Here is a 10,840-nt window from a genome sequence, read left to right on the forward strand (position 1 = left end):
TGAATGTATTGATTTTACAATGATGTATGTTTTTTTTTTTGTGTGTGTCTGTGTACAGCATAACTAGTCGAAATAATGCTTCAATTTCAAACTTCGGGGGTGGTTTCCGATGGAAAAGTGAATACCCTTGGTGCATTATAAAGGTAAAAAGTAAACATTTTCCAACAGTTTTCAAAAAAATCGAGAAAAACAAAAAAAAAATGACGGAAAAACGGGAATTTTTACGCAAAACCAGTTTTCGACCGAATCGATTTTTTTATATGGTTGTAATTCAAAAACTAATCACTGTAAATACTTGAAATTTTCACCAAATGTTTATATTAGTGTTATCTATATACCTACAGTTAAATTTTCAAAAATGTTTGACTTTTTTTGAGTTATTTATAGACCATTGAAATTTTCGATTTTTATGCGAATTTTTTTTTTGAAGTGTCGGTAAAAAAAATTTGGATGACCAAAAAAACTAGAAAATTTAATACAAGATTCCGTATAAGTTATTCTTATTGTAACTAAAAAAAATTAAAAATCGTTAGTCACAATTTTTTTTTATAAGTGTTTATAGTTCAAATTTTTACGAAATCTGTCGAAAACGCGAAAATTTGCAAGTAATTTTGAAGTTGAAAAATCATAAAGTTTGTTGTGTTTATAACTAAGGATTAAAAATACAACACTAAGTTTTCCATAAGTTTTTCTACAAGTAGCTATAGAGGAAACTCGAAGCATCATTACAGGAAAAATTTTAAGTGCGTTTGAATTTTAAATTTTTACGAAATTGCATAACGATATAACGATTTACCCTTAAACGATTTTAAATATTTGTTATTATTCAAAAAGTATAAGTTATAGATACTTGAAATTTTTACCAGTTATTTAGATTGGCATTTTCTTTGCATGATTTAATTTTCAAAATATTTTGAGTTTTTTTGAGCTATTTATAGACAACTGAAATTTTCAATTTTTCTGAACAATTTTTTTTGAAATGTCGATAAAATTTTTTTGGCCCCATCAAAATACTTGAAAATTTTATACAAAGTTCGTCATATATTATTCTTATAGTGATTAAAAAATTATAAGAATACATAGGCACAATTTTTTTTTATTAGCATTTGAAGTTCAAATTTTGACAGAAATTCGTCAAAATTATGAATATTTGCAAATTATTTTGTAGGTATAATTCACAAAAATGTTTGTATAGGTAGCTAAGAGTTGAAAATTTAATACAAGATTTTTCATAAGTTTAGCTTACATTACCTAATTATAAAAGAACTTAAATTTTGGTGTATTCAGGCTATTAAAACATAAACCACCTTTTTCACCAACCAGTCCATAGGCGCCGACTTTTAGATATTAGCGCAGGGGCAAACTCTTCTGTTAATCGGAAAAAAATTCTATAGTTTACTGATCGGGAAACTGAATGTCCCGTAACTCTTTTTTAATACTCCTATAGAGTACAAAATAAAATATTATGCATATATATTATTTTAATTTTCTTTATTGTTTTTATTTCTTTTAAATTATTTACATGAAAATATAGAAAATATAATTTTTTTATTATACAATACGTTATATTATTATATATTATAATATATATACAATTATTTTAATGCGAAAGTATTTTTTCTTGTTGAACACTTATTTATAAAAGTATTTCCTATTTTGCATAAGTCCAAAGATTCTACATCTTGAGTTATAAAATTACTTCAACTTACTATAAAAGTAATAAAATCAGTTCTGTCTCTACATTTCGGGAATAATTGATATTACAAATGTATTTTTAGATCAAATTTAAAACCAAATAGTAGTGAGCGTTCTAAAGTATTTAAGTATTTATAATTATTATCGATGATCATATTTAAGTTTTATATAATTATACAATCATCGATGTTCTAATGAATATTTTCATGTCATATCTGGTATTTTAACCAAATAATTATTATTGTACACTACGGGGACGAAATAATACATTTGCCCCCGTTTAATCAATGCACGGGGGCGATCGCCCCCTTTGCCCCCGTGGAGTCGGCGCCTATGCCAACCACTGGAAATTATATCCTAGGCTGACAAATCATCTTCGTTCAGAATCGTTTTTCGTAATCAATGTTACCTATCATTGCATTCAAATTTAACCTACCCTAATCCGAGGTCCACCCCACCCCCTAATGTAAAGCAGAACGGTACCCACTTGCCCGCTTTTTATATATGAGATAATAGAGATCTAATTTTTATACATTAGACGTTTCGAACGTCATTCTGATCCCAAATAATAAACTAATTTTTTTTTTTTTGCTTTTTTTTCTTTTTTAAATTATTCCAGCAGTGGATTTTTTATATGTTTCGTATGCTATTGTAATAAAAATAAATAAATTAATAAGAAATGTAATAACCCAGAATGTGCGGACTAAATGATTATTCCAATTGGAATATTAGATTACGGTTTTAGAAGATCTTCTAAGACCGTGTTTTGGATTATTATTGTTTTCGTTATCGGCTTATTTATTAAATATAGATTATCGATTTACATATAATATAGCCTGCAGTATACTTATATGGTCAGTATGGCTTTAACATCGATATCAATCGTTTCAAAATTTAAGATTTAGTGCTATAATTTGAAACCTCTGGTATGAAGTATGCACCAATCACTTATTCACTACAGTTGTTCAATGGATGTAAGGAGTTCGTTTTTTATGTGTAAAAAATAAAAATATTCTGTCGGACAATAGAGTCAGTTTTACTACTGAAAATCTAGGGGAATACATTGTAGTTAATTCTTTTTTTAAATTTTAATTAATTTTTCAAATTTTGTTAGGTACTCATTTTTATAACGATCAGTTCATGTTAAATTTTGGTCATGGTCATGCTTTTTTTTTGCTTTTTTTTTAAAATACCTAAATATGCCTCTTTTTTGCATTTTTAAATCAATCGTGTGCTTTTTTGTTGCTTATAAATTATTATGCTTTAAAATCCGAGCCCTATTTATTACCTACATAATATAAGTTATTAATTATTAGTATATTACTAATAAATTAGTTATTATTTGTTACTTATTAGTACCTATCTACTTATTATTATTATAACACACATATACGCCGACCATATACATACCGAGTATATTATATTAATTAAATTGTATGGAATAAATCCTATTATCCGATTAACAAGATTAAATTATAGTCATATTGATCGGCACATTAATTGTAAAATGTTCAGGTCATTTTCTGTACTTTTTAATATTTTTTTTATTTTGATACTTTTTTTAGGTCATCAACATCCTATTCTAGTCATAAACTAATAACTATACGTCCTCTGTCGTGGCTCATCTTTGGTAGTATGGTAATATTATATTAATTGTATTAAGTAGTGTCTTAGTTTGTAGTTTGGCGCAATATTCATGCGGGTTTACTCGACTTACGTTCCGGACCCGCATTTTGAGAACCCTCGAAGCCGCAAACGGGTCTGTAAATATTTGTGATACCAGGGATATATTTTTTATCAGTCATATGACGACGATTGATTATTTTCTCGTCGGCCGTCGTACGACTGGTCGTATTTACTCGTATCTGTAGTGGATACACAGAGATAGGTATATATAATAATAATGTATCGATGTATATAATAAACGTACAATAATTCTGGTTTCGGGTTCAGATGGCATTCCCCCGTCCAGAATGTTCCGATCCGATAGTTACGTGTCGGTCATTCCTACGCGGTTAACCGGTATTCTCTAATTTAAAAATAAAAATACGGTTCGTAAGTGGACGGCGTCCGGGCGAAACGCCATAATACACGACACCACAATGATAAATCGTTTTATTAATAATCAACTAATTTAATAACAAAATATATTATGATATTGTCTATTGTTACGATCGCTCCGTCTCTGGTACTCAGTGGTAGTCGAGAAACGTTAAAGGTACGACTAAATTGTCGATAGAATAATCTACGTCCTACCCGTCGAATAAAATCTCTAACACCGAAATGGCCGTGGCACCCAATCCGGAATACTTACAGGTATATTAATTTGCCATATTATTTCATCTTACTATAATACTTACCTAAAAAGAGTTTCATTTTTGCATAGAGCTTAATGTTAATGTTATTATTTATTTCGTTTGTGGGTCAATAGTCCAATGTACCACGAAACTGGTTATGACCTACTATATTATAGTAGGTATTTTTAATTTAAGCTTTAGTAATTAATAAACATCTTGATATTATTCAATTTCTAAGTTGAGTTTAAAAAAATAAATAATTTGACTGTTAATTTCTTTCCATGTCTATTCGTGTACAATTATTTATTAGGAATTTTAAAACTACCTATATTAATATTTATCTGGAAGTGGGAAAAGCACCAAAAGTGAAAATAAAAAATCTAATTGATTTACTGTCAAGCTATTTAAATAACAGGGCTATAAAACTGTTCATTGGATTTAATATTGTTTAGTTTATATAGAATTTGGATATTTATTCAATAATTAAATCTATTTGAAGGAAAGAATACTGATTGTGGATTCTCTTTAGAATTATAATGTATTCCTTTATATCAATTCATAATTGATGTGTAATAAAATAAATGTTTAATTGATTTAAATTACCTACATTATATTATTAATTATTTAACCATAAAAACAATTTTTAATTTCAAGACTCTGCTAGAAACATTCAAATGTTTTATTTGTATGGAGAAAATACAAGATGCACATTTGTGTCCACATTGTTCAAAATTATGTTGTTACTCTTGTATGCGTCGATGGCTTACCGAACAACGATCTCAATGTCCACATTGTAGAGCTACATTACATTTACACGAAATTGTCAACTGTAGATGGGTTGAAGATTTATCCGAACAACTTGATTGTTTAAACAGTACTGTCAATGTAGGAAGTATTAGGCAGAGCCAAGAACAAAGGTAATTAACAAAAAAGTTACTTCTACCAATAAAAAATTATTTAAAATTTTTAATTTAATTTTATGTTAGATGTGAAACTCATAACGAACAATTGTCTGTATTTTGCATTTCATGCAATTCAACTATCTGTCATCGATGTGCTCTATTTGACAATTCAGCCCATAATGGTCATTCATTTCGACCTGTTGAAGACATCTATAATGAAACAATAGCACAACTGGGTGAAAGTTGTGACAACCTTAAAACAAAAGAAGAAATGATCAAAAAAGACATTAAGGAACTTGTATGTATTTCAATTTAACTAGCAATTACAGTTAAAAAATCACAATTGTTTTTAATGTTTAATAGGCTTGTATGGTATGTCTAATTTTTTTAAAAATATATCGAGGTCTTCATTTAGATTTGTATGCCAATTATTTAATCATTAAATTAATTTATCTTAGCAGTTTAGCACTTTTCAAGCATTATTTTTGAATATGTATATTTTAAGATACTATATTGAACTGTAGGATTTATTTGTGCAAAGTTGTTGATAGTGAATAGACTAAATCAAATCAATTTTCTTACTGATTTAAACTTAAGATAAAGACTTCATGAAATCTTTCTATTTTGTCCAGAAAATCTGTAGCTCAGTAATATTTTATGCCTTACCTGATATTAACAATATAAGTAGAAATCTAGTACATTGGCTATCATAACCATAATATAATTAAGTAATAATGCTTAAAACAAAATTTCATTCCTTTAATAATAATATTTATTTTTTAGGATAAAAATATTAAACTAGTACAACAAGCCAAAGAGCAAAAAGTTCGGGAAATACGCACAGCTGTGGAGTGTATGATGATTGATTTAGAAAAAGATCTCAATAACAAACTTACTACTTTATTATCTCAAAAAAATCATCTAGTTAATGAATCCGAACAAATCGAGGAATTTTTACATGATTGTGATCTAGAAGTATCTCGGATGCCAATGTCACAGTTAATTAGTAACGCTCCAAGATTTAAAAGAACTATTTCAGCTATGCAAAATAAACAATCCCCTGTCCTTATGTCAGTGTATCCAGATTTTCATAGGTAAATTATTTTATATTTTAAATAAAATAAATATTTATTTACTTATTTTTAATTATTAGCGAAGTTATACCAAAGTTTGAAGGCGGTAATTTAATAATAAAATCATTTTCTGACAAAATGATTCAGTCTGAACCCATCTATTCTCTTCCAATTGGTTGCAATGGTGTCAGCTGGAGACTTAAAGTATACCCTAATGGTAATGGTATCGTGAGAGATAGATATTTATCAGTGTTTTTAGAGCTAACATCAGGGCCAGCTGGAGTATCTAGGTTAGTTATTTATTTTCATCTTTACTGTTAAGTCTCCAAGAACATAAATTTGAATATATTCTGTTAACCTATTTTGAATCAAAAGTAATTATTTCTACAATAAGTATTCTTTTTTTTTTTTTTTAGATATGATTATCGTATTGAAATGGTTAATCAACTTAATGAACAAATCAATGATAAATCTAAAAATGTACTCAGAGAATTCACATCAGATTTTGAAATTGGAGAATGTTGGGGATATAATAGATTTTTTAGACTCGATTTATTAATTAATGAAGGATTTTTACAAGAAGATACATTAATTTTAAAGTCAGTAATTTTAATTTTTTTTTTTTTTTTTTGCTAAAACTTATTATTTTTAATTTTTAAATAGATTCAGTGTCCGTCCACCTACTTACTATCAAAAATGTAGAGAGCAACAATGGTATTTGTCTAAATTAGAACTTGAGAGATCTGTACTCTTGCAGCAATTTGAAGAATTGAAACAGGTATTTTTTACTGCTTTTATATACTAATTCTTAAGTATTTAAATAAATTATTGAGTAATTGAAATATTTTGCTATTTATAAACATTTGATATTTTTGTAGAAAATCCCTGCTAAAGTTAAACCTATTAGTAAAGAAATTCCAAGTCCGAAGAAAAAGCTTAAAATTAAAATACAATCATTGTTGGATGAATTTGAATGTGCAGAAGCAACTGGGTAAGAATAATAGTAGTGACATATCCTTTGATGGGTTTTATTAAAAAAAAAGGTATATATATTTATAAAAAATCCAATGGAGAGGGAAGATTGTATGTTCCCTTCTAGGGTATATACACCACTCAAAAATAATCTGTATTAAATTAAATTTTGTTATCTTATTTGTTAGACTTGTTATTTAATTTATAAATCAAATAATTTAAACACATTTTTAATGTTATAACCATTGATTAACAATTAAATATTTGATGTAGACATCTTAAGAGTCCAATTAAAGAACAAGAAGTTCAAGGAGCATCGTGTGACACTGCTTCTAATATGATTCATCCTCCATTATCAATACAAACTCTATACGATAATGAATTCCAAAATCGTTTTCAAGGTGAAACTGCGCAATCTATGTTTGAGAGACTTAGTCGCCTTTTTGAAGAATCAGATGTAAATTATTTGTTGCTCATACAGCTTATACATATCCTGTATGTAAAACCTATTATTTCAATTGTTTTGGTTTTGATTTTAGAATCCAGATAGACCAAGTCCTATTCATATGAATAATGTCAATAACATCGCTCTAGACAATATTGAACATGCAAGTCCATCAGGTTTGTTAATTATCATTTCTCAATTTAACTTTTGTTTATAAATTACAATTTTACAAAAACTATTATTTTTTAGATTTTCGTTTGGAAAATTGTTTAAGAAAAGTGGGAGAAAATCAATTGAATTCACCTAACAAATTAAGTGAGTGCTAGTTAATTTATATTTTACACCTTCAACAATTAACTATTTTTTTTTATCAATATACATATTGATGCTATAATTTTCATTTTTTATTAGGAACTTCTGAAAATTCACAAATGGTTAATAAAATTCAATATGAAATAACTGAAGCAAAGTAATTTAAAAATTTTATAAATGATTCTTTACTAACCCAGTATTAAAATAGTAATCATTCATTTTTTTTAATTAATGCTTAAATTATTTATTATTTTAACTATTAGATTTCGCTTGAAAAAATTGGAAAATGCTATGCGTAATTCTCAACCAGGTAGGCTAATTTCAAGTTTTTATTAATAATTTAATACTCAAGTTCTCTATTACTCAAAAACATATTGTTTCATAATTTCATTTATAACTCGTCTAGTTTATCTTGGCCATCGGCTACTATTAAGTTTATTAAAAATCAGGAATTCAGAAACTATATTATATTGATATAAGGCTATTAATATTTGGGTGTGACCTATTACTCGTGTTATTAGCTGATGGCCAAGATGAACTGGACGAGTTATAAAAACTAGTAATTGCTAATTTGAATAATTATTTACCTTAAAATAATATTATAAATATTAAATATTTTAAAATTTAATTGACACTAATTAATTTAATTAATATTAGTTTGATATTTATAACATGTTAATCAAATTTGTATGTATAACACGTTGTTTAATGGCATATCTGCATGTATATTATTATTATTATTATTATTGTTTACTTCCTCAAAAAGGTAATGAGCCTCACTATAGAGTAATGAAACTGTATAGGTTCCAGGGGGGGGGACATGAGTTCACAATTTACATTATTTACTTAATAGAGACATTTATGTTAATACAATCTGCATTTTAATTTATATATAATTTTAATAGTACACTGTTTATAATAGGTAGGTAACTAATAAGATACATTATGTAAGCAACTAGATTAAGAGTATTTTGTAATATTACAATATTTAAAGTTTTATAAACTTTAAAGCCAATTAGCGATATTTTTTAAAACTATTAAAGGATTAGGTTGTTTTTATGTCTTATGGTAACATATCATATCTTTTTGGTCCTATTTGTAAGTAAGTAGATTGAATTAGTTTTTTGTGCATTAATGGTACAGTTGTATTTAATAACTTTCTTGGTTATTATTATGATCGATACAAGCTGTTAGGTTTTTTTAATTATATAAATTACAGAATAGATGCTTTGTAGAACAATTTATTTATTAAAAATACATTTAATTCTTTGTATAGATATTTTGTGTGATATAAATGATTCTTTTTAAAAATAATTGTTATGGATTTAGAGTTGTATCATAGCCACCAGTCCAAATGGTAATGCCATAATTAATTATTGATTCTACTAGTGCTTGGTATACTATTTTAATTTTCTTAATTTCTAGTAAATTAGATAAATTTTTAAAAATACCGATTATTTTTCTTAGTTTTATTTTGCCTTTTTTATATTTTTTATGTGCCATTTAGATATTTCAAAGTGCAATTTTACTAATTTTAATGAAGTTTGACATTAGTTAATGATTATGATTTCATGAATATGTGATCAAATTGTCTAGATAAGATTCTCTTCTTTCATTTAGTGTTATTATTTGGTTAAAAAGACTTGTTTTTAGGGTTGTGATGTCCTTTAATATGTCAATGTTCATATTCCTTTTTATAGTTGTGTAATTGTTTAGATCTTTACATAAAAAAAAAAGGTACCAGATATAGCAAAGAAAAAAATGTTAAGATACAGTATACTATTGTTTATTTAATATATTATCTTTTATACTATTAAAAACTATAAAAAATATATGATCAAATATATTTAATAAACCTTAATATAAATATCAGACTTAATAAAATCTAGCATTATAATAGCTACTAAATCAATAAATCTCACCTTTAAATACTAAATAATTTTAAAATACATTCTTTACAATAATAATTTAATGTTTTAATTTTAAGAATCTTCTAGTGAGTTGGCAAGTTCATCAGATCCAATAAACTTAAGAATATCTGAAAATAGACTCGATGATTTGCCTCATCAAACTACAATAGTTCGTGAATTTTATAACCCTGATAACCCCATACAAAATGTAAGTAATGTAAAAATAGTTATTGATTTTTATTATAACACTGTTATAATGTTTATAGAAAAATGAACAACCCATTACTCAAGAAACAACAAATCCAAATTTCTCAAATAGGTAAATTATATTTACAATCAGACCATTACTATGTTAAACATTAATATTTTTATTTGATCTTAAGGTTTTTAGATATGTCAGATATATCTGATGATCTTGAAGATTTAATCAATTCAGTTTTCGTAGACAACGCCTACATAGGTAATTGATTTTTATTTATTCAATAATTGCTTATTTATACCAGCTACGAGTATATGCAATACAGTATTAAAAAGCTATCCCAATAAAATATTAAAATTATATAAATCAATTCTGATTTTATCTTTATTTGTTGTATCACATTGTATTTTTTAATTATTTTAGATAACTGGGAAATTAATCAGAGCTCTTCCAGCGAAGAAGTACAAAGTCCCAATAATGAGTCATTATGTCCTGATCATCTGACCAGAGATGAATAAATGTTAAAACTTTAAATAGATGTTTATATTTTTGTTAATTGAATTTTTGAAAAACATAATTAATTTTAATTATTTTGTAAGTTACACATGTATATTGTTTAAAATTATTATTATTATTTATTAATTACTAATTAGGTACCTCCAATTTTAGTATGATAAATCAACAATTGAGGTTAATCAAAATGTTAACTATATTAAGCATAAATAAATAAATACATCATTTTTCAAATAAACCTATATTAATATTTTTTGTTTTTTATTCATGCTAAGATAATATTTATAAAATGTCTCCATATGTGGTATTGTCATACTCTAGATTTTAACTATTTCCTACTCGATAGCATATATTCACCTGTACACTTGTACACAAATAATCAATAATTATTATTTATTATCCATAAATATCGCAAGACTCAAAAATATAGTTGTAAGTTCATTTGGTATTACAATATAATTTCAAAATTAATAATAATAGAAGACTCAGTTGAATCTAATCTCGTTAGTAAATTTGAGATCT

The 10,840-nt window shown here is 26.1% G+C and overlaps 1 protein-coding gene across 3 annotated transcripts; it reads left to right on the plus strand.

The window, feature by feature from the left end:
- Positions 1 to 3,524: 3,524 nt before the first annotated feature.
- LOC114130406 (E3 ubiquitin-protein ligase TRIM37-like) lies at positions 3,525 to 10,560 on the plus strand. Of its 3 annotated transcripts, XM_027995385.2 has the most exons (17): positions 3,528 to 4,011; positions 4,647 to 4,909; positions 4,979 to 5,192; positions 5,678 to 5,988; positions 6,048 to 6,257; positions 6,384 to 6,566; positions 6,631 to 6,745; positions 6,846 to 6,958; positions 7,213 to 7,396; positions 7,479 to 7,560; positions 7,634 to 7,699; positions 7,796 to 7,853; positions 7,960 to 8,006; positions 9,684 to 9,814; positions 9,873 to 9,925; positions 9,990 to 10,066; positions 10,229 to 10,560. In XM_027995385.2, the coding sequence occupies exons 1-17, from the start codon at positions 3,979 to 3,981 to the stop codon at positions 10,321 to 10,323; spliced, it is 2,235 nt and encodes a 744-aa protein (XP_027851186.2). In that variant the 5' UTR covers positions 3,528 to 3,978; the 3' UTR covers positions 10,324 to 10,560. The 3 variants fall into 3 exon arrangements, with proteins under 3 accessions (XP_027851188.2, XP_027851187.2, XP_027851186.2); XM_027995386.2 differs by lacking the exons at positions 7,796 to 7,853; positions 7,960 to 8,006 and having other exon boundaries at positions 3,527 to 4,011; XM_027995387.2 differs by lacking the exons at positions 7,960 to 8,006; positions 9,873 to 9,925; positions 9,990 to 10,066; positions 10,229 to 10,560 and having other exon boundaries at positions 3,525 to 4,011.
- Positions 10,561 to 10,840: the final 280 nt, after the last annotated feature.

This window comes from Aphis gossypii, chromosome 3 (assembly GCF_020184175.1).
Source record: "Aphis gossypii isolate Hap1 chromosome 3, ASM2018417v2, whole genome shotgun sequence".
In the NCBI taxonomy this organism is placed as follows: Eukaryota; Metazoa; Arthropoda; class Insecta; order Hemiptera; family Aphididae; genus Aphis; species Aphis gossypii.

Excerpts from the sequence above, each read along its gene's own strand:
- LOC114130406 (XM_027995385.2), top strand. The coding sequence starts at position 3,979 with ATGGCCGTGGCACCCAATCCGGAATACTTACAG. Across the intron at positions 6,746-6,845 it reads AATTTGAAGAATTGAAACAG|AAAATCCCTGCTAAAGTTAA; the intron begins GTATTTTTTACT and ends ATATTTTTGTAG. Across the intron at positions 8,007-9,683 it reads TATGCGTAATTCTCAACCAG|AATCTTCTAGTGAGTTGGCA; the intron begins GTAGGCTAATTT and ends TTTAATTTTAAG.